Source organism: Coloeus monedula, assembly GCF_965178545.1.
Source record: "Coloeus monedula genome assembly, contig: HAP1_SCAFFOLD_523, whole genome shotgun sequence".
NCBI lineage: Eukaryota > Metazoa > Chordata > Aves > Passeriformes > Corvidae > Coloeus > Coloeus monedula.
This window is the reverse complement of record NW_028120439.1, coordinates 1-26,707: the sequence shown is the minus strand read 5'-3', so window position 1 is coordinate 26,707 and position 26,707 is coordinate 1. Positions and strand designations below refer to the sequence as shown.

The 26,707-nt window shown below is 51.5% G+C and overlaps 1 protein-coding gene across 10 annotated transcripts; it reads left to right on the top strand.

The window, feature by feature from the left end:
* LOC309585830 (IgGFc-binding protein-like) lies at positions 1 to 26,704 on the top strand. 10 transcript variants are annotated; one of them, XM_082303673.1, is made up of 24 exons: positions 1 to 117; positions 1,480 to 1,555; positions 3,199 to 3,321; positions 4,217 to 4,278; positions 5,431 to 5,475; positions 8,776 to 9,984; positions 10,063 to 10,397; positions 10,620 to 11,190; positions 11,539 to 12,143; positions 12,511 to 13,081; positions 13,736 to 14,316; positions 14,695 to 15,262; positions 15,490 to 15,683; positions 16,394 to 16,535; positions 17,059 to 17,390; positions 18,073 to 18,652; positions 19,129 to 19,727; positions 20,163 to 20,727; positions 21,227 to 21,819; positions 22,416 to 22,908; positions 23,402 to 23,601; positions 24,566 to 24,940; positions 25,409 to 25,690; positions 26,582 to 26,704. In XM_082303673.1, exons 3-24 carry the CDS (start codon positions 3,305 to 3,307, stop codon positions 26,582 to 26,584), a joined length of 8,922 nt encoding a protein of 2,973 aa, XP_082159799.1. In that variant the 5' UTR covers positions 1 to 117; positions 1,480 to 1,555; positions 3,199 to 3,304; the 3' UTR covers positions 26,585 to 26,704. The 10 variants fall into 10 exon arrangements, 8 of the variants coding, with proteins under 8 accessions (XP_082159799.1, XP_082159794.1, XP_082159796.1 ...); XM_082303668.1 differs by lacking the exon at positions 4,217 to 4,278 and adding an exon at positions 3,788 to 3,918 and having other exon boundaries at positions 2 to 117; XM_082303670.1 differs by lacking the exon at positions 4,217 to 4,278 and adding an exon at positions 3,788 to 3,918 and having other exon boundaries at positions 2 to 117; positions 3,037 to 3,321.
* The last annotated feature ends 3 nt before the right edge of the window (positions 26,705 to 26,707 follow it).

Below are 26,707 nucleotides of genomic sequence, written 5' to 3'. Positions count from 1 at the left end.
CCCGAGGGATTTGGGGGCTGTTTCTGACGCCCCCCATGACCCCCCACAGCCCCCTCGGGGGCAGGGGGACACCAGAACCCCCCGGCGCCACGTTGGCCGTGAAGGTGAAGAAGCCAGGTGAGCCGCCCCACACGGGTTTGGGGGTTCCCCTGCCCGATACGCCCAGCAACCCCCCCAGACGCCACAATGTCCGCCCCTCGTCCCCACAAAGCCCCCAACCCTTTCCTGGGCCTCCCAAAACATCCCACAGACCCCAAGACAGTTAAAGACTCCCCCCCTCCCCACCCCCCCAAAGCCCAAGGGTCCCCCCAAACTCCTTCCTGGACCCCCAACAACTTCCACAGACATCCCCCAACCCCATACAGCTCTTCTGGACCCCCTATAGACACCCAGTGCCCCTCCCAACCACTCCCGATTTCCGGCGCTCTCCATACACCTCCAAACCCCTTTGGGCAGCCTCAGAGCCTCTGCAAACACCGCACACACCCTCCTGGACCCCCTAGAGACGTCCAGCACCCCACCAACACCCTCTTTTGAGCCCCCAGAATCCCCCAAATGCTCTTGGGGCCATATGGGGGGAGAGGGGATTGGGGGCAACGCCAAAGGTGGGGGAGGAAAGGGAGGGGATTTTGGGGGTCTGCCCACCTCCCTGGTGCAATTTTGGGGTGCCATTGCTTTATTGAACCCACCATGGGTTGGAGGCGCCCTGGTGGGGGTTCCAGGAGGGTCTCGATGGCCCTGGGGGGAGAAGGGAGAACAAATGGGGGGTTAGGGGGACCTGGCGGAGGCGCAGGGGCAGACCCCTAAAACTTGGGGATGGGAGCATCCTACCGAAGCCGTCCCCTTATGGCTCGGCGGTGGCATCGCAGCATCCAGAGGAGGGGGTCCTCCAAACAGCCTGGGGGGCCTACGTGTCACAGGGGGTGGCAGTACCACAAGTGTTCCCCCAGCCCCACAAGTGACTTCCTGACCCAGAAGTGCCTCCCCAACCCATAAGTGGTGCCTCAGTCCCTCAAGCGACCCCCATGCCCACAAGTGTCCCCCCAGCCCCTCAAATGTACCCCTGACCCAGAACTGCCCCCCCCCCCAGCCCCACAAGTGACTGCCCTGGCCTACAAGTGCCCTGCAATCCCAAGAAGTATCCCCGTGGCCCCCAGGTGACCCCCACCCACAAACGCCCCCTGGCCCGCGAGGGCTCCTCCGCTCTCACCCAGCGACTGCTGCAGCGGCGCCCCCTGCAGGGCATCGCGGGCGCTGCTCCTGATTGGCTGCGGCGCCGCACGGGGCTCACGTGACCGCAAGCTCGGCCCCCCCGCCCCCCGGCGCAGGGGCTCGGGAAGCGCCTCCCTTGCGGGCCGCAGGGCATCCTGGGAGTCACGTGGCCGCAAATGTGGCGCACACCGCAGAGCCTCGAGGCAGTCAGGTGACCCCCAACACGGCTCCTGCCGCAAAGGTTCATGGGACTCTGGCTTCCCACAGGGTGGCGCCCCCTGGTGCAGAGATGCCCAGCAGCTGCGGCCGACTGGCCACAGGGCCTCGCGGGAGTCACGTGACTGTGAGTGCAGCGCCCCCTGCCGAGCACCCAGAGGGCCGCTCCCCGTTGCCCAGAGGGCCCCGCGGGAGCCGGGCGGCCTCCAACAGGGCTCCCGCCGCAAGGACTCCTGGGAGCCGGCCTGCGCTGAAGGCGCCCCCTGGCGCAGGGGCTTGCAGAGGTGCCTCCTGATTGGCCAGTGACCCCCGGGGGGATCACGTGGCCCCCAGGGCACGGCCCCCTGCAGGGCCCCGGGGGGGTCATGTGACCTCCCCCGTGGCACCCCCTGCAGGGCGCCCTGGGGAGCGGCAGAGCCCGGCAGGGCCCTGCCCGCCGAGGGCGCGTCCAACGGAGGCTTCGCCCTTTCTGGCCCGCGGGGGCGGGTGCTGAGCAGGGCCTGGCTGGAGGGGGCGGAGAGGGTTGGGGGAGGAGGGAGGACCCCCGAAATGCTGGCCCTGCACCGGCCCCCGCGGGGCTGGTGGTCCCGGACGGCATTTCAGGGGCTGCAGGGGCGCACTTACGGGCAGAATGGGGGGCCTGGGGCATCGCTTGGGATCGGGTGGGGTAGTTGGGGGTCACCGGGGCACTCTTGGGGATCACGTGGGGCAGGGGAGGGAACTGGGAGGCACTTAGGGGGTCTGGGGCGGTATTAGGGGGTCTGGGTAGCCCTTGGAGTCCGGGGCAACACTTAGGGAACGAGGGAGCAGATTGGGGTCCCCAGGGTCACCTGGGCGCACTTGGGGATCTCGAGGGGCACTCGAGGCCGGGCTGCTCTCCCACCTCCTTTGCACCAGCCGCTCCGTTCGCTGCTCCAGACTGAGCGTCTGCGGGGGGGATGCGGGGAGTGACGCGGGGCCCCCTCGAACCCCCCAAATTCCCCCCCGGGATCCCCCACGTCCCCGCCTCGGTCCCCTCCGGACCCCTCAGGCCTCACCCGCTCCATCGCGCGCGCTCTCGCTTGGCTCCGCCCCAGCGCTCCGAGCTCGGGCGCTGATTGGTTGAGGACGGGGACGGGCGGGCGCTGCGGCCAATGGGAGGCGGGGGAAGGGGAAGGCGGGAAGCGGCGGCGCCGAGCGCGGCGGGGGAGGGGTGGGGTCCCTGAGAGGGCTTTGGGGTTCCTGGAGAGGATGTGGGGATTCCCTGGAGGGGTTTGGGGGCTCTGGAGGGACTGAGGGAGTCCCTGGAGTATAAATGGGGGGAACCCTGGAGGGGTGTGCGGGTCAGGGGCACAGAGGGATGCCCAGGGAGGTTTGGGGCTCACTGAGATGGTTTTGAGGGTCCCGGGGAGGTTGTTGGGGATCCCCAGGAGAGGGTTTGGGGGGGACGGCGACTGGTGTGGTTGTGGGCGTCCTAGAGAGGATTTGGCGGTCCAGGAGGGTCGAAGGGGTCCCCATGTGGTTTGAGAGGTCCTCGGTGGGGAGCCCCTCTCTGAAAGTGGCAGAGAGCTGGGATCCCGCTGACAGAGACCCCCAGTCTCCCCCACAGACCCCCCACATCTCCTCTAGAAACCCCAAACCCTCCCAGGGACCCCCAAGCACCGACAGGACTCTCTCAGCTCCCCTTACATCCGTAAGCCTGTCCAAGGGAATCATACCAAAATTGGTTGGAAAAGAAACTTTCTAACACAATTTGCAGCATTAGAAAGCAGGCATTCTTTATCCGCGCAGGACACACTGAGGGATTTCTCCTTTAATCTGATGTGTGCGGTGCAACTACAACAGGGTATGGTCCTGGAGGAACCACGAAGGGGTCTCTGGTGGTCATATTCACTGAATGCTTCCATATTACAGGTGACCTTTCCTTGAACTTTTTCTGTGGCCATGCGCAGTTGCTTCTTGTTACATAACTTGCCAAAACCCCACTGTATTCCTCATTAACTATTTTCTCCACTGGTTCCAGCTATGCTTGTGATCCTGTGTGCATACCTTTACATCCTTTCATCTTTTTTGCAGTTAGTCTTTAAGCTCCATCCAGCACCTTCAGGGGAACTGAAAATTTCTCTTCTCCGTGTCATTTATCAGGAACCCCAAAACCCTTCCAGGGACCCCCAGCACCCCCGGGGACCCCCATCTCTCTGCAGGGACCTTGTGGTTTGGGGGTTGAGAGGGCTGAGAGTATGCCTGGGTAGTTTTGGGGCATCCCTATGTGACTTTTGGGGTCCCTGGCTGGGTTTGGGGGGTCCCTGTCTCTGGGCATTTTTGTGGATCTCTGTGGGGTTCAGGGGTTCCTCATTTTTATGTCTTCATTTTAAGGCAGAAGCCCTTTAATTCCCTGTTTTCCATCATCTCTCCTGGCTCCAGCTGGTTTTCTTCAGCTTTTTCAGGCACTTGGGCCAGAATTTCCCATTCCCCGGAATTCCCCTCTGGGTCTCGGATCATTAATGTTGGGTAAAAAACATCCGGATTTGGGTCTGTCCTTCCCCCGGGATCATGGGGCCAGAGGGTGCCATGGGGGCAGCGATTCTGGGAGTTCAGGGAATTTGGCAGGATCACCCAGGGTACCCCACCTGTCACGACATTCCTGTGGCACTCACACCTGCCGTGACATCCCTGTGGGTTCCACTCCCGTCACGTCCCATCAGTGACAGGATCCAGCTGCCAGTTCCCAAATTCTCGGGAACTGTGGGTCATGCCCCCAGCCTCTCCTCCCATCCTGAAATTCTGCTGAATCTGCCCAAATCTGCAGGTTTGGGCCCAAATCCGCCCCCAGGAAGCCATGCCAGGAGGCTGTAGCCGAGGCCCATTTAGGTATAAAAAGAGTGATTTTGGGACAAACACTCTGCGTCTGCAGAGTTCTGGGAATTCAGGAGCTGAGGGGCTGGTGAGTGGGGGATGACTGGGGACGCTTCATTCCCTGTTTTTTCCTGGTTTTCCTCATTGTTTGGGGATGGACAGAAATTGAGGATTTTTTCTGCCCAGATTTCAGATTTTTTACTCTTTTCCCCTCCCCAGTTTTGTGTCTTTTGCCCTCTTTTCTCCTACAAGCTTCATGATTTTAACCCTTTTTCTTTCCAAATGTTGGATTTTAAACACTTTTTGTGTCCAAATTTCTTTTTTTTTTTTCCCCCCCATTTTCCCCCCAAATCTCAGGGGTTTTCCCTTTTTGTGCACTTTCCCCCAAATTTCAGGTTTTTTCCCCTCATCATGCCCAAATTTTGGTGGTTTATTTCCCCCTGTTTGTGGGCAAATTGAGCATTTGGGAGGGTTTGAGTGGGACAAGGTGAGTGAAGGGTTGTCCTGGATGTTGAGCCCCATTTTGATCCAAATTTGGGGGATGTTGGGCAAAAAACCCCCCATTTTGACCCAAACTGAGGGGATCTGGGGCAAAATTCACCCTTTCCATAAAGTTTCAGTGTGGATTTGGTGGAAATGGGGTGTCGAGGTGGCATCAAAGGGAGGGGTTGTCAGGAGGGCTGTGCCAGCATTTTAACCCCATTTTGACACAAATCTAGGTGATTTGGGTTTAAATTCATCTGGTTTTGGAGTGAATCTGATAGAGGTGGGGACTCTGACGTGGCCTCAAGGTGGGGGGGAGGATGGGGGGAGGGATGGTTGCTTCAGCTGTTTAATTCCATTTTGACCCACACTGGGGGGATTGGGGGGAAAATACTTTGATCCAAAATGGGGGAATTTGTGAAAAAAACCCCCATTTTGACCCAAATTTGGGGAATTTTGGACAAAGTTTGTAGAGTTTGGAAAGTTTTGGGGTGGATTTGGGAGCAGTGGGGTCCAAAATAAACCCCAAGAGGTTTCCATGGGGTGAAAAAAGGCACTTTGGGGTAATGAAAGGCATTTGGGGGTAATTTGGGGGTTATTTGAGGGTTCTGGAGACACCTCAGGGCTCACATGGGTTTTTCTGATAAAATAGAAATTTTTAGTGATCTTGGGTGTTTTTCACAGTGATGGCACAGGATGGGATCTGGTGGCTCCTCCTTCCCTTCTGTGGTAAGCAAAATCCTGGTTTTCCACACAAAATCCCCAGATTTCCTGGATTTTGTACTTATTTCCAGGCTTTTTAGCACAGAAAATGAAATCCTGAATCCCTGGGCTTTTTTTGCCCAAAAATTCCCTTCTTCCCTCATTTTGCATTTTCTCCAACAAACTCTCAGCTGCAGATTTATTAATTTTAACCAAAAAAACCCCTTTAAAAATATTGGGTTTTTTAATACAAAAGCCTTTAGAATCGTTTTTTGTGGTTTTTTTTTCTCATGAACCCCCCATTAATTTTCATGGAAAAATCCCCTTTTTCCTCATTTTCATTGAAAAAAAAGTGCACTTATCCTGGTTATTTGGGGTTACTTTTTTGTAGTTGTTGGTTTTTTTGTTGGTTTTTTTTTGTTGGTTTTTTTTGTTGGTTTTTTTTGTTGGTTTTTTTTTGTTGGGTTTTTTTTTGTTGGGTTTTTTTTTGTTGGGTTTTTTTTGTTGGGTTTTTTTTGTTGGGTTTTTTTTGTTGGGTTTTTTGTTGGGTTTTTGTTAGTTTTTTGTTGGTTTTTGTTGTTGTTGTTTTGTTTGTGGTTTTTTGTTGGTTTGTTGTTTGTTTTGGAGCTAACATGATCAGTTTTAGTGTTTTTCCAGGAAAAAAACCCAAGATCTATATGTTGGAATTGTGGGTTTTTTTCAGGAAAAAAAGGTCTATTTTGAAAAGTTTTTTAATGAAAAAAGTCCTTTTATTTGCTCTATTTTAATAAAAAAAGTTGGTTCTTTAGGGAAAAAATAACCTTTTATTCCTTATTTTCCTGACCTTTTTCTAATTTTCATGAAAACCTCTTATCAACCCAATTTTTTGTAGTGTTTTAAAGAAAAACTCTTTTATTCCCTTAATATTTTCTTGTTTATTCCTTTTTAAAAATTTTTTTAAAAATTTATTTATTAGGGGAAGCAAAGCTCTCTTGAACTCTGTTTTAGGTTTGGGGTATCTTTAAAGAAAAAAACCTCATTCACTCTGTTTTAATTTTTAAAATCCCAATTGCTTATTTCCCTTTTGGCTTTTCTTCAAAATCCCCCCTTTTAAAAAAATCCCTTTTTTATATATTATTCAGAAAGCCCCCTTTAATCTTATTTGTTATTCACAGTCAAAGCTCATTTTCCCCTATTTTTCCCCGAAACACTCAAATTCCATTTTTTTCAGAAAAAATCACCAGAATTATCTTTTTTTACCCAACATCCCCATTTCCCTATTTTTTAAATTTAAAACAAATTCTTATAGTGAACTTTTAATATATATACTGAGTTTTAATAAAGTTTTATCACGTTTTCATGTGGTTTTCCCCCAGTGATCTCAAAGCTTCCGTCAGAAGAAACCTACTATTTTTAACCTGTTTTGGGGCAAAAAACGGCTTTTTTGTTGTTTTGGAGCATTAAAAAAATCCTCAAAAATCTATTTTTGATCCTTTAAAAGTATCTTTTATTTGTTTACTTTCCCTTTTATATGTTTATCTATGTTTATCTATGTTTATCTATATTTATCGACATACATTTTAACTTGTACAAAACACTTAAAATGTTAGTTGGCTAATAATAACATTAAATAGTGTAATTGAATAACATAGTATTGATTAATAGGACATTAATTGCTTATTAATACTTACCTATATTTTTATATGTTGTGGATATATTAATTATATTTATACACTACAATAGTTATATATGAATGTATAATATAATCTCTACTGTAATTATATAAAAATACAACGTATGATATATTCTGCTATAATTATGCTGTTATTATCATTATTCTTGATTTGCATTTTTTAGTGAAAATTCAGTATAAAATTATTTCAAAGTTTATATGGATGTACAAGAGATGTGAAATATAAAAACATGTAACATATTTTATATTCATATTTTATATTAGTGTATTTATTAATCTAGTGCACTATATATTGCTATTATATATAGCTACATCTATCGAGACGTAATTATAAAAGATAGAATAGATACAAATTACTATAAATATAATTATATACAATTCTAGATTATTTTACGGTGTAATGTGACAGAGTTGCATTATATTATATGAATGACTTTATGTTATTGTATTATAATGTATTATAACTTTATGTAATTTATGAATATTATATTTAGTACTATAATTATATATTATTTATCTTTTGTGTTATAATGTAATATCCACTATTATAATTGTTATATTAATTACATATAATGGTAGATTATAATGCAATATAGTATAATATAATGGTATATTAATTCTGTTCTGGTCTCTAATATATTCTCTACTGCTCTAATTTAGTTCCTTATTGCTTATTTTTCCTTGATTGTTAACATTTTTTTCCAAGCCTTTTCTATGAAAAGAAGAAATAAAATTATTTTAAATCATTATCTGTATAATTTTTTTAGAGAAAATATAAAGCATCTACTGTTGTATATAATTATAAAAATAACATGTAAATTTATTTTCTACTGGGATTAATACGAAAATAAATTCAATAACTACAGCAGTTATTATTATATTACTTTAATTATTTTTAATATTTATTGGTTTGGATTAATTCTTTGCTGATATTTCTATTAAAAATAAGTACAAAATAATAGAAAAAATACTACTATATATTTAAATGTAAGTTGTAAATTACAGTGTTATAATTAATAGATCTGTATAATAACATGGAAAACTATATAAGTTATATACTGGATAACAGATCTAATAATATAATAACAGGCTAAAAAAAGTAATTAACATATTTTTACTGATATATGAGTCCTATATTATTAATGTATTATCAGTGTGCTAATAAGTAGTAATATACTGAAGTATATTCCATAGTACTCTTAATATATCAATAACACAGTGTTTAGTAATATAAACATCTAATAACATTGTTATATTAAGGAATGGTATTTATTATAATTAGTTAATAATACAACGTTCTTTCATATTGTTAACACATTGGTATATTATTATTAACAATTTGTTAATAGAACATATAAATAAGAGTTTACTATTTATATAGAATTATTTATAGTTTTATTAAAATGTTGTTTATTAATATAATAAACTGTAAATATAATTTCTATTTTGATTATATATAAAAATAGACTCTATAAATTAGATACTGCAGTCATATCTTTAATGTAATTTCAGTACAATTCCTCCTATAATTCTATATAAAACACATATAGAATGCATATAAAAGTATCAATATAAAAATACAAAGGCCACCTTCATATAACCCCCTTGGTTAATATAAAAATTAACCAAGGCCCCCTTTTCCCCCGTTTTCCCAGCACTCTCCAGTGCCAGCTACCGGGGCCGGGAGTTCCTGGCCGTGTTCCCACAGAATGACGACGAGTCCCCCAGCGCATACCTACAGCTGCTGCTCACCTCCTATGGCCCTACCGACACCCAGGTGTCAGTGATGCTCCGCGGTGGCTCCATCACCCGCAACGTCACCCTGGGGCCGGACCTCACTGTGCCCCTGTCCCTCCCTGCTGACCTGGAACTCACTGGAAGCCGCATTTCCCATAAAACCTTGGTGGTCCAGGCCAGCGCTGATATCTCCGTGGTGGCCGTCAGCATCAAGACCTACACCGTGGGTGCCACCGCCCTCCTGCCCATGGAGAGCCTGGGCACCAGGTACTACGTGGTGACACCTGTTGGGAACTACACTTACGGCGTGACTGAGTTCGTGGTGGCCGCTGGCGCCGCCACCACCGCTGTCAGCATAACCACCACTGCCACTTTCCACTATGCTGGGGCCACCTACGTCCCCGGCTCTGTGCTCTGCCTGTTGCTGCAGCCCTACCACAGCTTGCAGCTCCAGAGCAGCCAGGACTTCACTGGCACAGTCGTGGTGGCCGACAGCCCTGTGGCTGTCCTCAGTGGCCACGCCTGTGTCAAGGTGTCTGCCGGCTTTGACTTTGTGGTGGAGCAGCTCCTCCCGATAACAGCGTGGGGGAGGAACTACGTGGTGCCACCCAACCCACTGCAGACAGACATTGACTTTGTGTACGTGGTGACGGATGAGGACAACACCATCACCTACAACACCGGGAGCAGGAATGCCACTGTGGTCATGGCGGCAGGGGAGGTGCAGAGGTTCGTGGTGAACCCTAACTCACACCTGTACATCAGTGCGGTGGTGGCAGTACAGGTGGTGTTTTTCTTCAGTGGGTCGTCTTGGCAAGATCCCTTCCTCCTTGTTGTCCCACCTGTCACCGCCCACTGCACTGCATTCCGCTTCAGCAGCGTGCCCGACCAGTATAACCATGCCATCCTTGTTGCACCCACCACTGCTGCTGCCAACACCACCCTCAACCATCGGCCTGACAACACCATGGCGTGGCAGGCCATTCCTGGCACAGATTTCTCCTGGGCCATCATCACCATGCACGCAACAACACAGAGTGTTGAGAACTTGCAGGTGCCCATCGGGCTCCTGGTGTTTGGGTTCCGGAGTCAAACTGGATATGGCTTCCCTGGGCTCTGTGCCACCAGTGAGTACAGTCAGTCCATTGTTGTGTCACCCCGCTGTTGTCTGGTTGACCATTCATGGGTTTTCCCCTTTTTTTCAGCCCCCAGACCTCTCTCCTGTGAGGATTTGGTATGTGAGGAGAGGTGTGAGATGGTGGATGGACAACCAGAGTGCATCCAGGAGACCTTCTCTACCTGTTGGCTTGCTGGTGGGCCACACTACCGCAGTTTTGATGGAAAAGCCTTTGATTTCATGGGAACATGTGCCTACACCTTGACCACCATCTGCAGTCCCGATCCCACCCTTCCTGCCTTCTCTGTTGAGGTCAAAAAGGAGGAAAAGGAGAACTCCAAAGTTTCTTCCATTGGCTCCATCACCATTCATGTTGACAATGTCACTGTCACTGCAGTCCGGTCAGAGAATGGGATGGTGAGGGTAAGCAAAACCCATCGTAATTCCCAAATTCCAATAATTTTTTGGAATTTCACTGAAATTACGTATTTAGCAATGATCTTGAGAGTCTTTTCCTAAATAATTCAAGGATTTACTGGTGTGCAGGCAACCCCTGCATAAAACCACTTCAGATCTTCTTAAACTCCATTTATTGCCTTATTTTGATGGGGTTTGGTTGTTTTGATGGTTGTTGTTGTCCTGCAGGTGAACAACCACCGCTCGCGCCTCCCCATCTCCCTCTCGCATGGGAAGCTCCGCATCCATCAGAAGGGTAAATCCATGCTGATCCAATCAAGTTTCAACCTGAAGGTCCTCTACAACTGGGATGATCATGTGGTGGTCAAACTTCCGGCTACTCTTTCTGGAAAAGTCTGTGGGATGTGTGGGAACAACAATGGAGACCCCCAAGATGACGCTCTCACTCCTGATGGGAAACAGGTGTGGGATATTGTGGAGCTGGGGCGGAGCTGGAAGGTGACCAGTGAGAGTGGCCACTGCCAGGACACCTGCGTTGGGGACTGTGGGCGGTGCAGATGGCACCAGGTGGTGGTATACAAGGCAGAGACCTGGTGTGGGATGCTGTCCCAACACTCTGGGCCATTCCGGTCATGTCATGGCACTGTCAGTCCCAATATCTATGTGAAGAACTGTATCTACGACCTGTGTGCCAATGAGGGGCGTCTCGATGCACTGTGCCACGCCCTCCAGATCTATGCTGATGACTGCCAGGAGGAGGGGATCAGCGTTTCCGACTGGAGGACAGCAGCGGGATGTCGTGAGTGAAAATACTCCTTGGGGTGGGCAGAGCCTAATTAATGTGGGACTGAAGATCCATGGGATCATGGGTTGGGAAAGGTTGTGGCAGCAGGTTCAAGCAGGAAATCCATGAAGTCCAGGGAGATTCCAGACAGCCCAAGTAGAAAGTCCATAAAGTCCATGGATTCTCTAGAAAGTCTGAGCAGGAAGTCTGCAGAGTCTCCAGAAAGTCCAGGTAGAAGGCCCAGGAAGTCCATGGAGACTCCAGAAAATCCATGGAGACTCCAGGATATCTATGTAGATAGTTGAAGAAGTCTGTCCCACCATGTGCTGCTCCACCCTGACCACTGTCTCCCTCCCTGTCCAGCTCTCACTTGCCCGCCCAACAGCACCTACAGCGCCTGTGGCCTCGCCTGCCCCCCCACCTGCAACATTCCCGCTGTGTCATCCAGCTGTGCCACCGCCACCACCTGCATGGACACCTGTGTGTGCCACGAGGGCCTTGTCCTTGAAGCCAACACCTGCGTCCCCCCCTCTGAAAGTGGCTGCATCTTTCAGGGTCTCTTCCATGGCCTTGGTGAGGAATTTTGGGGTGACCTCACCTGCACCCAGCGCTGCGTGTGTGACACGGAGCAGCGGCAGGCAGTGTGCCGGGATTCTGGTTGCGGCACCGAGGAGGAATGCCGGGTGGAGAAGGGAATCCAGGATTGTTATCCCAAAATTTTTGGGGTCTGCACCGCTGTTGGAGCCACCCACTATGAGACCTTTGATGGCAAGAGGTTCATCTTCCAGGGAACATGTGTCTACCTGTTGGTTGGATTGTGTGAGGACGCCCAAAATTTGGTAGGATTCCAGGTGTTGGTGCAGAATGGCCACCAGAGTGACAACCTCATGTCGTCCATCGCCGTGGTGACAGTCAAAGTCTACAACAAAACCATCAGCATCAGCAGGGAACACCCTGGAAAAATCATGGTGAGTTTAGGAAATGATCCCTTATCTTTTCACCACATTCTCCACTGCATCCCAAACCTCATCCCATTAATGAGTGATTAAATCTGAAATGTAATTAAATCAACATCATTTGGGTGTTCCAGCTGTTGAAAGCAGAATTGGAATTATCCATCAGACCGAAATTGTATCAATTTTTATGGTTTTCTCCCCAGATCAGTGAGTGGTTGGTCAGCCTTCTCTTGGGACTTGGACCTTCTCGTCATCTTAAATCCCAAATTTATTTCAATTCAAAATTTAATTAAATCAATGCCTTTTGGTTGCTCTGGCTGTTGAAAATAGTTTACCGTCAGACCACAAATTTGATCACTTTTTGTGGTTTTCTCCCCAGATTGATGAGCAGTTGGTCAACCTCCCGTATCACTACAGTGAAAGGAAGATTGTTGTCTATCGTGATGGGCAGGATGCGGTGGTAGAGACCAATTTTGGCCTCGTTGTCACCTACGACTGGTACAGCCACGTCACCGCCATGGTGCCCAGTGGCTTTGCCAATGCCCTGTGTGGGCTCTGCGGGAACTACAACGGTGCTGCCAGCGACGACATGATGATGAGGAACAACCAGGTGACATCAGACCCAGATGCCTTCGGGAGCAGCTGGAAGGTCACAGACATCCCAGGATGTGGGGAGAGGTCAACAGTGGAATGTTCCAGCACTGTCGCACTTTCCCGGCTGCAGCAGGAAGTATCTGGGATGGGGTGTGAAATTATTTTGGAAGCAGATGGACCCTTTGGAGCATGTCATGGTCATGTTGATGCCCACCAGTACTTCCAGAGCTGCATGCATGACTCCTGCCTCTTCCCTGATCAGGAAGAAGGGATGTGTCCAATCATTGCCCGCTACGCCACCGCATGCCAGGCTGCTGGTGTGTCCATCGGAAGGTGGAGGACGGATAATTTCTGCTGTAAGTTGGGATAATGGGAGGGTTTTTCCTTCAGCAGTATCCAAAATATCCTCAAGTCTGCTCCAAATCCAAGTATGAACAACCCAGATGTGGGTGAGAATCCAGTGGGAATTCCATCCAAAGTCTTGGTTGATCCCATAATCCACCCAAAATGAACCCTTCCCAAGGAAAATGCTGTCTCATTTGGAATAATTTACCCCCCCCAAATCTCCAATTTCTTGGTGTTGGCTCCAAAATGGATAATTTAGAGGGAGAACCACCAAAAAATGTACCAAAAATAGTGGAATTGGGTTAAAGGGATCCAGCCTGGAGGTCAACTGAGGACCCAGTGTGGAGCAATCCCACTCTTTGAGGGAATGTTACATTTTTCTCCATGAAAATAGGGAAAATTGGGTGGTTTAGCGGCAAGAATTCCTATTTTAATTTGCCTGGGATATTCCTTATGGATGATCATTGGATCATCATCAGATAATCATTGGATCATTATTTGATGATGTCCCTCATCACATCCACAGGGAGGAAAATTGAGGGTTTATCATGAAACTGGGCTAAAACACTCTGTATTTGATGAAGTTTGCACCTGAATTCCAGGAATCTTCCAGGTTTTGGCTTGGAATTTCCTGATTCCTCATGAATCCCATTGTCTCCCGGCAGATATTCCCTGTCCTTCCAACAGCTCCTACGAGCTCTGCTCCCACACCTGCCAGCACACCTGCGGTACTGACTCCACCACATGCCCACGGCGGTGCCGCGAGGGCTGCGTGTGTCAGGACGGCTTCATGCTCAGTGGCGATGAGTGCGTCCCCATGTCCCACTGTGGCTGCAGCCACCACGGAGTCTACTACAAAGAGGGGGAGACATTCTACCCCACAGAGCAGGAGATGTGCCAGTGCCTCTCCAGTGGCACTGTGGAGTGCCAAAATACTTCCTGTCCTAATGGTGGCCCTGGGAAGGTCATTGATGGTGTCTTCCAGTGTCCCTCTCAGGTGTCTAGCACCTGCGTGGCCACAGGTGACTGCACCTATATCACCTTTGATGGGATGGTCTTCAACATCACTGGTACCTGCTCCTATGTCCTCACCCAGACCTGCACAGGTGACAACTTGACATCATTTATTGTCACAATCCAGAAGGAGGCACGGCAGAAGGGGAAGGTCTCCAGGATCCAAGCGTTGTCTGTGGAAGTCTATGGGGTCATCTTGACCTTGAAACAAGGAAAAGGGGCAGATGTCATGGTAAGGTGGCACTTTATGGTCCAAATCTCATGGGATCTCCCCTAAATTGGGTTTCCTTGATGGGAGGGACACCTCAGCCCAACTTCAAGCCCAGTCCATGCTCATCCCAACTTTTCTTTCTAAGCAAGGTCACTAAATGAGTTAAAACTTTGGTCGGAAGGTGTTTTCCCTAAATTTTTCGTTCTACCTCGATCAACCCCAAAACTGTATTTCCTTGATGAGGGGAGCCCTCCCCCACCTCCAGGACTAATTCATACTCATCCCAACTTTTCTTTCCAAGTGGGATCCGTAAATCTATCAGAATATTGTTGGGAAGGTGTTTTCCCCAAATTTTTGGTCCCACCTCCTCACTGGAGGACTCTTCCTTCTCTATCCCAGGTAGATTCCATCTCCCACCACCTCCCCACCATCCTGAGTGAGGGACAGGTCCAGGTCTACCCACATGGGACAGGTGTCCTGCTCCGCACTGACTTCGGCCTCGTTGTCCACTATGACCTCGTCCAGCACGTGATGATCACGGTGCCCCAGATCTACATGGGGCACTTGCGTGGCCTCTGTGGCAACTACAATGGCCAGCGCAGTGATGATTTCCAGCTCTCCAGTGGCCAGCTGGCTCCAGATGCAACAGCCTTTGGATCCGCATGGAAAACAATGGACACACCTTGCAATGACACCTGTCCCAAGGATGAGTGTCCCACCTGCACAGAGGAAAAAGTGGCAATCCTCCAAAAACCCAACTACTGTGGCCTCCTCACGGCCCCCGAAGGTCCCTTTGGCTCTTGCCATCGCATCATTGACCCGATCCCGTATTCCCAATCCTGCATCCATGACCTCTGTATGACTGGAGGGGAGATGCATGTCCTGTGCCAGAGTATCCAGAGCTATGTCACCGCGTGCCAAGATGCTGGAGTCACCGTGGGGGGTTGGAGGACGCCATCCTTCTGCCGTGAGTTTGGGAGGGCACAGGGGCAAATGTCCCCTGTTTGGGGTTGGGAAGATCTCCAGGTGAGATCCCACCTGGAGCACCGGGAGTTTGGGGGGCACAGGTGGGGAATGTTCCTTGTTTGGGTGTGGGTGACAGTGGTGACACACAGGACATGGGATGATGGTGATGGGATGAGCTTTAAGGTCCCTTCCAGTCCAACTCAGTCCATGATTCCATGAAAATTCCAGCCCTCACCTGCCCAGCCAATAGCACCTACTCCCTTTGCACCAACACCTGCGCCAACACCTGTGCCGGAAATGCCACCACCTGCCCCCAGACCTGTGCAGAGGGCTGCCAGTGCCACCAGGGCTCCGTCTTTGATGGACAGGGATGCGTTCCCGAGGAGCACTGTGGATGCTTTAGGGATGGGGAATACTATAAGGTAGTTTTTCTGGCTTTTCTTCCTGTTTTTAGGTGTTTATGTCTTTTTTCCCTTCATTTCCCCCCTATTTTTATACATTTGCTTCCTTTTTTCCTTCTTTTCCCTGTTTTTATGTCCTTACCTATATTTGCCCTGCATTTTTTTTCCTTTCTCTCATATTTTTCTGCATTCACCTCTGTTTTCATGGTGCTTTCTTTTTTTCCTGGCTTAATGTAGTTACATTTTAAAAATTATTTTCCCCCCTTTTTTTCCCTATTTTTATGCATTTACACCTTTATTTCTTGCATTTTCCCCTATTTTTCTGTCTCATTTTCCCAGCATTTCCCCCTTTCCACCTCCCTATTTTTATGCTGTATTTTCCTTGCATTTCCTTTCTTTTCCCCTATTTTGAGGCAGTTACATTCTTTTTCTTGCTGGTATTTCTCCCGATGTTATGTATTTGCATTTCTTTTTCTGCATTTTTCCCATTTTTACTATATTTATGCTTTTCCCCAGCACTTTTCCCCTCATTTTTAGGCACTTCCGTATTTTTTCCCTGCATTTCTCTCTTTTTCCCTACTTATAGGGAATGTATGCATGTACATCCCTTTGCCTTGCAATTTGTTCACTATTTTCCCTATTTTTCTGCACTTATGTCCATTTTTCTGCATTTTTTTCCTTTTATCCCCTGTTTTCATGGATTTCCTTTTCTCCCTTCTCTCTCCCCACAGCCCCATGAGATGCTTTTGTGGGATCGCTGCCAGCGCCGCTGCACCTGCGTCCCTGGTCAGGGCCTTACCTGCCATGACCATGCTTGCACTGAGGACGAATCCTGCGAAATCCGGGAAGGCATCTTGGGATGCATCAATAAAAGTGAGGAAAAATGGGGGAAAGGGGGATTTTAGAGGCCAAGCGGGTCTGGGGATGACTGGGGGATTGACTGGGGAGAAAAGGGAAGGGGAGGTGGAGGGAACAGAATCCTGTCTCTGGTACTAAGGGTCAAGGATAGGGCAATTCTTCCCATGGTTTCTCCCAAGGTTTCCCACATGTTGTTTTCCCCATCCCATGATTTTTCCTACAGTTCCTCCCATGGTTTCTCCCATACCATGGTTTTTTCCATGGTCTTTTCCATGGTTTTTCTCATTGTTTTTCCCATGCTTTTCCCATGGTTCCTTCCATGGTTTTCCATCCCATGGTTCCTTCCACGACTTCTCCCATAGTTTCTCCCATCTCATGATTTTTCCCATTCCATGGTCTTTCCCATCTCATAGTTTTCTCTATGTCATGACTTCCCCCCACTTTTTTGCCATCCTTTTCTCCAACCCGTGGCTTTTCCCAATCTTTATCTCTTATTTCACCCAGCCCATGGCTCATCCTGCTCCACTTCCCCTCCCAGACCCCTGCAAGTCCCTGCGCTGCCGCCCCAAGGAGCGCTGTCGGCCCCGTGGTGCCGAATCCCACTGCATTCCGGCCCTGGTCGCCACGTGCTGGGCTTGGGGTGACCCACACTTCCGCACCTTCGATGGCCTTGACTTCGACTTCCAAGGAACCTGCACCTACACCATGGCCGAATCCCATGGGAATGACCCTGGGCTGGTGCCCTTCAGGGTTGAGGCCAAGAATGACATCCGTGGCGGAATCCAATCTGTGTCCTATGTTTCCTTGGTCAATGTTGATGTCTATGGACAACGCATCTCCTTCCGCCGGAATGAAGATGGAAAAGTCCGGGTGAGTTGGGTGGAAATGTGGAAAATTTGGGCTTTTTCCCAACTTTTTGCTTCATCCAGCTCTTCCCTGCCTCCTTCTTCAGCCAGCCAGTGCCAATGTTATTTTGAGGTAAATCAGTCAGATTGGGAGGTGGATTGTTGAAATGTTGGGATATTTTGAGAATAAAATCTTGGGATATGTCAGGAATAAAAAGTTGAGAAATGGTGAGAATAAAATATGGGGAATAGAATATCTGGAAATGTCAGGAACAGAATGTTGGAATAAGATGTTGGGATTTATTGGGAATAAAATGTTGGGCAATGTCAGGAATAAAACAGGATATGCCAGGAATAAGATGTTGGGATAAACTGGGAATAAAATATTAGGATATTTCAGGAATAAAATGTTGGGATGCAGCAGGAATAAAATACTGTAGGGTGTTTGTATATTTTGGGAATGAAATATTGGGTTATACTGGGAATTCTATGTTGGGATATGTCAGTAATAAAATAGCAGGAATAAAATGTTGGGATATGTAAGGTGTAAAATATTGGGATATGATGGGATTTAGTGTTGGAATTTGCTGGGAATAAAGAATTGGGATATGTGGGGAATAAAATATTCAGATACATTGGGAATAAAATATTGGTGTATGTTGAGAATGAAAACATTGAGATAACTGGGAATGTTGGGCCTCTGGCAGGTGAACGGGGAGGTGACGCTGCTCCCGGTGCTCCTGGCAGACGGGAAGCTGAGGGTCCGTCCCAGTGGGCTTCGTGTTGCTCTGGAGACAGATTTTGGTCTCCGGGTCTCCTATGACTGGAACTGGCACCTCCTGATCGACCTCCCCAGCAGCTACTTCCGCCATGTCCGTGGCCTCTGTGGGAATTTCAATCTCAAGCCCCTCGACGACATCCCCGAGGCTGGTGACAACATCACCGCCATTGTGACATGGGCCAAAAGCTGGAAAAGTGCTGACTCTGAGGCTGACGACCCGATCTGTTGGGATTATTGCGATGGAACATGCCCAGTGTGTGATGAGGAGAAGAAGGAACTTTATGGTGGGAACCACTATTGTGGGATCTTAAAAAAATCCTTCCAGGGGCCCTTCAGAGCATGTCACAACATAGTGAAGCCTCACGACTTTTATCGTAACTGCCTGTCTGACCTGTGCCTGAGCAATGGGGCGAGGTCAATCCTCTGCCAGGTGCTGGAGACGTACGCGGCAACATGTCAGAAGCATGGGGCCATGGTCCATGACTGGAGGACACCATCGGGATGCCGTAAGGGCTGGGGTTTTCTTTGGGAAGGGAAGGAACCAGAGTGGGGGAGGATGGGTACGAAGTGGGATCCAGCCTTCAAATCTCTCAGATGGTCCTTGGAAGTTCTCCAGAACTTTCTTCTGGTGCTCCAGACCCTTCTTGTGTCCCAGACTCCATCCCATCTTTCCAAGACTCTATCCCACATTTTCCAGATCCTTCCCACATGTTCCAGGCCTTTATCCTTGTGTCCCAGACCTCATCCTGTGCATCCCAGACCCCATCCCGCATGGCCCAGACCCTTGCCACATGGCTCAGACCTTATCCCCCTTGTCCCAGTCTCTTCCCACATTTCCCAGACCTTCCTCCTTGCATTCCAGACCCTTCTCGTTTTCCAGACCCTTCCCCATGTTTGAGACGCTTTCCCAGCCCCAGGCTGCTGTGTCGAATGCTGTCTACTCCCCTAATCCCTCCCTCACCCCACTTTCCTCCCCCTGCAGCATTACCTTGCCCTGAAAACAGCCACTATGAGTCCTGTGGCAACGCCTGTCCGGCCACCTGCTCCAACCGAGACAGTCCAGCCACCTGTGACCAGCCCTGCGTGGAGACCTGTGCCTGTAACACTGGCCACGTGCTCAGTGGCGGGCAGTGCGTGCCGGTGTCCCGCTGTGGCTGCACCCGCGACGGCCGCTACTACCGCCCTGGCGAGGAGTTCTGGGGTGATGACACCTGTCGCTCCAGGTGCAGGTGTGACACAGAGCTGGGAATGGTGGTGTGCGAGGACTCGGGGTGTAAGCCGGGTGAGGTGTGCACGGTGGTGAAGGGAGTGCGGCAGTGCACAGCCAACAGCCGGTCTATCTGCGTGGCCACCGGTGACCCCCACTACACCACCTTCGATGGGCGCCGCTTTGACTTCATGGGTACCTGTGTCTACCTGTTGGCTGGGCTCTGCTCCACTGACCCCACCCTCATCCCCTTTGCTGTCACTGTGGAGAACAATCACCGTGGCAGCCACCTGGTCTCCTTCACCAAGGTGGTCACTGTGGAGGTGTACAACATGTCCCTCAGCCTCAGCCAGGAACATCCCCAGAAGGTCAAGGTAGGGATGAAGAAGGTGATAGGGGTGGTTCAGAGTCATTGCATGGTATCTGGGGAGTGTTCAAGATCATGGTATAGTCTTCAGGTGCGCTTCAAGGTCATCACATGACACCTCGATGGAGTTTCAAAGTCCTTTTACGGTGTTCAGGTGGGTTTCAAGGTAATTGGGTGGCATCTGGGTGGGCTAAAATGTCATCTTGGTGGCCTTCAAAGTCATTGGATAGTGTCCTGTTGGGCTGTAAAGCCCTTGTGTGGCATCTGGTTTTCAAGGTTGTTCCATGGTATTGGGTTAAGGTTTCAAGGCCATTATATGGTTTTCAGGTGGGTTTCGAGGTCATCATGTGGCATCTAGGTGGTCTTCAGGGTCATTCTATGACCCTTGGGTGGGTTTCAACTTCATTGCATGACCTCATGCCACCCACAACTCTCTTTCCAGGTCAATGGTGTCCTGTTGGACCTCCCTTTCACCCACAACCACCAGATCCAGGTGTCCCTCCGTGGTGTCCACGGCTTCATCACCACTGACGTGGGTGTCACTGTCACTTTTGACTGGTACAGCTATGCCCGTGTCATCATCCCCAACACCTATGCTGGCGCTGTCTGCGGCCTCTGTGGCAACGCCAATGGGGACCCCCACGACGACTTTGTCACCCGTGATGGCCACCATGCTGACAATGAGACCCACCTGGGCGATAGCTGGAAGGTCGGCGATGTCCCTGGGTGCTCACCTGGGTGCAGCAAGGGCTGCCAGGTGTGCAGCGACGCCCAAAAACGTGCCTACCGTGGGGACAAGCACTGTGGGCTGCTGGGGAAGAAACGGGGGCCCTTTGCCGCCTGCCACGACGTCATCGACCCCGCCCCTTATTTGGATGACTGTCTCTTTGACGCCTGCCTGTACGAGGGGCACCAGGACACCGTGTGCCAGGCCATTGGTGCCTATGTTGCTGCTTGCCAGAGCCAGGGCGCTGCTGTGCGGCCATGGCGCACGGCCGCCTTCTGCAGTACGGGGGGACTTGGGGGGCTTGGGAGAGTACAGGGGGGTTTTGGAGGGCAGAGAGAAACACAGAGGTTGGGCAAGGAGTTTTGGGCTGTCCATGGAGGATTTTGGGGTGTCTGGCAGGGGGAAGGGGGGTTGGGGCTGTCTGGGGGGGCTTTGGGGTGTCCATGTCAGGTCTGAGGTGTTCCCAGGGGTTTTTGGGTCTCCATGGGGAGCTTTAGGGTTTCACTGGGGGTTTTGGGATCTACACAGGGAGTTTTGGGGTGTCCATAGGGGGTTTGGGGTCTGCACAAGGAGGTTTGAAGCTTGGATGGCGGGTCTTGGGGTTCAGACAAGGGAGTTTTAGGGTGTCCATGGGGAGTTTGGGAATTTGGGGTCTGCATGGGGAGTTTTGGGGCATCCATGGGAATTTGGGGTGTCCATGAGGGTTTTGAGGGTTTGCAGGGAGTTTTCTTGTGTCCATGGGGGTTTTGGTGTTTCCAACTCCTCTCCCTTCCTGACAGGCCCCGTGTGCCCCCCAAACCAGCACTATGAGCTCTGTGGCTCCCCCTGCCCCCCCACCTGCCAAGGCGAAGCTGGACCCCAGGATTGCTCTGATGCCTCCACATGCTCCGAAGGTTGTTTCTGCGATCCCGGATTTTTCCGGAGCGGGGATCACTGCGTGCCCCTCCCCCAATGTGGCTGTGTTTTGGAGGGCCGCTACTACCCTCAGGGGGTGCAGTTTTACCCCGAGCCCCCCTGCACCCAGCGCTGCATCTGCTCTGAAAATGGGGGGCTGGAGTGTCACCCCGCTCCAGGCTGCTCCAGGGACGAGGAATGCACAGTGCGGGATGGGGTGCTGGGGTGCCACCCCCGCACCTGCAGACAGTGCCAGGTTTTGGGGGCAGGGGCTTACAGCACCTTCGATGGGCACCTGGGGAGTTTTGGGGGATCCTGCACCCTCCCGCTGCTGGAGTTGGAGAGGGGTGAGCCTGAGGAGGAGCTGGAGCCCATCACGGTGGCCTTGGAGCAGGAGGATGTGGAGGTGCAGCGGGTGACGGTGATGGCGCACGGGGTGACTGTGGTGATGCACAGGGGACAGCAGTGGGAGGTGATGGTGAGTGGAGGGCCTGGTTTTGGGGGCAAAAAGGTATTTGGGGGGCAAAAAAGGGGATGGAAATGGGGTTTGGGAGGTGCAGCAGTGAAGAAAGGCCAGGTTTAGGGAGAAAGCTCTGACTTTGGGGTGCATGCCCTGTTTTGCGGGTGCAAGCCATGTTTTGGGGGCAATGCTTTTGGGGCTGCAGGCCTGGTTTGGCAGGTACAAACCCTGCTTTGGGGGGTAAAAAGGGATTGGGTGAAAAAGAAGGGGGTGAAAATGGGGTTTTGAGGGACATGGCAGCAGGGGAGGGGTTGTTTGGGTGTGCAAGAGCTGCTTTTGGGGTACACACCCCACTTTCGGTGTGCACTCTGGGGTGTACAGACCCTTTCTGGCATGATAACCCTGGGTTTGGGGTGCAAACCATGATTTTGGGGTTGAAAACGCTCTTTTCGGAGTGTAATCACCCCTTTTTGGGATGTAAACCATGGCTTTGAGGTGCACAGAAGGAAGTGCAAGACCCTGTTTTTGGGGGTGCAAACCCTATTTTGGGGGGTTAACCCCACCTTTGGTGGTCCGACTTCCCTTTTGGGATCCTCACCCCTCTCTCCCCCCAGGTGGATGGCGAGCGCCACTTGCTGCCGCTGTGGCTGCGGGGGGGCGCGGTGGGGGTGGCGCAGGTGGGGTCCCACCGGCTGCTCCAGGTCCAGGGGGGCCCCAAAATCCTCTACGACGGCAAGGCGTATGTGGTGCTGACGCTGCCGCCCCCGTCCCGCCGCCCCCGGGGCCTCTGCGGCAACTTCAACGGGGACCCCAACGACGACGGCCCCGATGGGGGGGCTCTGGGCAGGCCCCCCCCGAACTGCACCCACCTGGTGCCCGCCCCCAGCTGCTCCCCGGCCCAGGCGCGGCGCTGCGCGGTGCTGGCGGACCCCGAAGGACCCTTTGCGGGGTGTCACGGGGTGGTTCCGCCCCGCACGTACCTGGTGACCTGCGAGCACCAGGTGTGCAGGGTGGGGGGCGACCCCTGCCCCGGCTTTCAGGGCTATGCAGCCGCGTGCCAGGCAGCCGGAGGTGCGCTCCGGGAGTGGCGGGAGGCCACGGGTTGCCGTGAGTACATGGAGGGGTTGGGAATTTTGGGGGGTCGGGAATTTGAGGTGACAGGAAGTTTGGAGTTGGGACTTTGGGGTGCTGAAGTTTTGGGAGGATGGGAATTTGGGGGTCAGGATTTTTGTGGGGGCAGGAATTTTGCAGGGAATGGAAATTTTGGTGGGGGTGGGAATGAGCAGGGGCTCATTCCTGCATGGAAAAAGGGGCACATGTCCGTATTGCTAAGCCCCCATCTGGGAAATGCCCCAATGAGACACCCAAAGGGGACCCCCCGCCCCCAAAAACGGGAAGCCTGTGTCCCCCAGTGGAACCCTGTGCAACCAGTGGGGCTTCCCTGATGCCCCCAAATGGGAGCCCCACAGGACCACCCATCCCAAAGATGGGATGGCACTGACCCCAGATGACCTCCCATTTAGCCCCACTCCCCCCTTGGCCCCAGATGAGCCCCCATTGACCCCACTGACCCCCTTTGTTTCTTCCCTCCCTCTCCCAGCCCTCACCTGCCCCCCCAAGAGCCGCTACCAGCTGTGTGCCCGCACCTGTGAGCACACCTGCGCAGGTGTGTCGGCCCCGCCCCCTTGCAGCGAGCGCTGCTTTGAGGGGTGTCAGTGCGCCGAGGGGCTGCTGTTCGACGGGGCCCGCTGCGTCCTCCCGGGGACCTGCGGCTGCCTCCACCAGGGGCGCTACTTCCAGGTGGGTGTGGCCCCAGTGCCTCCCACTACAGGCCAGTTCCAGCCCTAGCTCCTTCCGGGCTCCCCATGCTGATCCCAGGTCCCTTCGGTGTGCCTCCCACAGTTTCCCCAGTCCTTCCCAGGAGGCCGCAGTTCTCCACGAGTCCTTTCCAGTCCCCCCCAGTTCCCTCCAGAGTGCCCCCCAGTGTCTCTAGTCTCTCCCAGTGCATCCCAGTTCCTTGCAGTGTGCCCTCTCCAGTGTTTCCAAGTATTCCCAGTTGCCCCAGTCCCCTCCAGTATGCCTCACAGTCCCTCCTCAGTCCTCAGTCCCTCCAAGTGCACCACAGTTCGTCCCCATCCCTTCCAGTCTCCCTCAGTTGATCCCAGGTCCCTTCAACGTGCCTCCCACAGTGTCCCCAGTTCCTTCCAGTACACCCCAGCATCCCCCCGTGTCACCATTTCTCCCCAGTGTGTCCCACTTCCCCCAAACACATCTCCCAGTGTGTCCCTCTTTACCCCAGCATCTCTCCAGTCCCCTCCAGTCTCCCCCAGTATTCCCTGTATTGTCCACAGTCCCTCCCAGGGAGTTCTAATCCTCCCACACTTTCCCCCATAGTGTTCCCAATCCTTTCCAGTTTGTCCCTGTTCCCCCCACCAGTGCCTACCAATGCATCCCACTCTCTTAGTGTGGGGACTTAGTGTCCTTCCCAGTGTCTCCCAGCATGTTCCAGTGTCCCCCTGTGTCTCCACCAGTGTTCTCAGTGTCCCCCAGCATGGGGGACATGGGGATCTGGGGGGCATGGGGACACCGGGGACATGCTGGTGGTCCCCATGGGCACCCATTGGGGATATGGAGACACATTGGGGTTACGGAGGACATGGACCCCCCTTCCCCCTCCCATGACACTTCACAGCATCATCATCCCCATTTTTTGGCCATTTAGGCCACTTTTCCCCACTTTCCACATTTTATCCATGGAAAACAGATTGCCGAGACCGTCCTGACCCCCGACTGCTCCCAGTCCTGCACCTGCCGGGGGCCCGGGGGCCTCCAGTGCCGCCCCTTCACTTGTCCCTTTGGCCACACCTGCGGCCTCCGTGACGGCACCCGCGCCTGCATCGCACGCCCGGGGCGCTGCGCCCTGTCCCCTGCCACCCGCTTCGTCACCTTTGACGGCGTCACCGGGGCCACCCTGGCCACCGGCATCTACGTGGTGGCCAGCGTGTGCAACCCCCACGACCCTGCATGGTTCCGGCTGCTGGGGGACGTCAGGGACATTGGGGACCAGCCGGCAGTGGTGGCACTTCACCTCTTCACCCCCCACAGCTTCATCACTGTGCGGAGGGACAGGAAGGTCTGGGTAAGTTGTCACCATGCTGGGTGGCACCCATAAATGTTGTCACCACCGTGTTGTCACCCTAAACATCCTCCAGACCTTCATTTTAATAAAAAAAAAATCGATTTTTTTTCCCCTAATTTCACACCAGGTAAGAGGGTTGTCTCATGCCACCAGCACCACAGGATGTTCTTACCTTAATTTTGCCCCAAATTGCTCTTTTCCCTCCCCAGTTTCCTACAAGTAAAGCACCTGTGTGGGTGATGGTCACTAAGAGACACCCATAAATTGATGCACCCCATCGTTTTGACTAAAATTGCTCTTTTCCCCCCCCAGTTTTGTGCTGGGGAAGCACCTACATGGGTTGTCCCTCATCCTGCCCCCACCATGCCTGGACGCATCCCATCATTTTTCCACCCAGATTCCTCCAGCTACCCTTCACCTCTGTATCACCCCAAATTCCCTTTTCCCCTGTAATTTGGTGTTCTCCAGCTCAACGGGGTCCCCACCCCCCTCCCCGCGGAGCTCCCGGGACCGCTGACCATCACAGAGACACGCACGACCCTCCGGATCAGCCGAATCCCGGGATTTCTGGTGGAACTGGGCGCCGCGGGGGTGACGGTGGAGGTGCCCAGGGAAGCGCGGGCGACGCTCTGTGGCCTCTGCGGCGACTACGACGGTGCCACCAGCAACGACCTGCGAGGGCCCGACGGGACGGCGACGAGCGACGCGCAGGCACTGGCCAAGGCCTGGCGGGCGCCCGACTTCACCCAGGTGGGTGACACCGGGGGACACCGGGGGAGGGGCTGGGGGGACTTGGGTGTCCTGGGGGTGGCACTAGGGGGAACAGTGTCAAAAAAGGGGGGGGAATGCCCTAAAAAAGAGGGAAAGAGTTCCCCAAGAAGGGTAAAGAAGCCCCAGAGGATGGAAAAGAGACCAAAAAGGGGAAAAAGAGTTCCCCAAAAGGGAGAAAAGAGCCCCAAAAAGATGGGAAAGGAGATCAAAAAGAGGGGAAAGAGCCAAAACTGGGGAAAGGACCCCAAATACAGGAAAAGAGACCAAAAAAAAGGAGGAAGAGCACAGAGAGGGGGAAGCAACCCCAGAAGATGGGAAAAGGGACCCATAAATTAGGAAAGGAGCCCAAAAATGAGGGAGAAGAGCACAAAGAAAGGGAAAAAAGACCCCCCAAAGAGCAAAAGAACTGAAACAAGTGGAAAGAGATCAAAAAAGGAGAAAGGAGGGGGGAAAAAAAGGTGGAAAGAGCCCTCCAAATGAGATTAAAAGCTCAAAGAGATGGGAAAAGACACCACAAATGGGCGAACAACCCAAAAAGGGGGGAAAGGAATATTAAAATGGGAGCAAGAGCCTAAAAAATAGGGGGAAAGAGGCCAAAAAAAGAGAGATACCAGAAATAGGGGAAAGGACCCCCCGCGAAGGGGGCAGGGGGTGGGAGAGAAGCACACATAAAAGGGGGAAAAGAGCCCAAACCGGGGGAAAAGTGAATGAAAAAGGGGTGAAGAGCCCCCAAAGTGGGGAAAGAGACAAAAAACTGAGGGAGAAAGAGTCCAAAAATGGGGAAAACAAGTCCAAAAAAGAGGGAAAAGACCCTAAATCGGGGGAAATTGCCCCATAGTCCCCCTCGATTTTGCCTTTCTTCCCACGCAGTGATGTGGAAAATTGACATTTCACCTGTGTGGCCGCACCCCATCGCTGACGTCATCCTCAAACCGCCTCAGATCCGGAAAACCCGGATTTTTATAACCCCCAAAACTGTGCTTTCCCCCCCAAAAT

What these genes read in the sequence shown, in the direction of transcription:
- LOC309585830 (XM_082303668.1), top strand. An exon ending in GCTCCTCCTTCCCTTCTGTG is followed by an intron (nt 5,476 to 8,775) that starts GTAAGCAAAATC and finishes CCGTTTTCCCAG; the next exon opens with CACTCTCCAGTGCCAGCTAC. An exon ending in AACATCCCCAGAAGGTCAAG is followed by an intron (nt 19,728 to 20,162) that starts GTAGGGATGAAG and finishes CTCTCTTTCCAG; the next exon opens with GTCAATGGTGTCCTGTTGGA.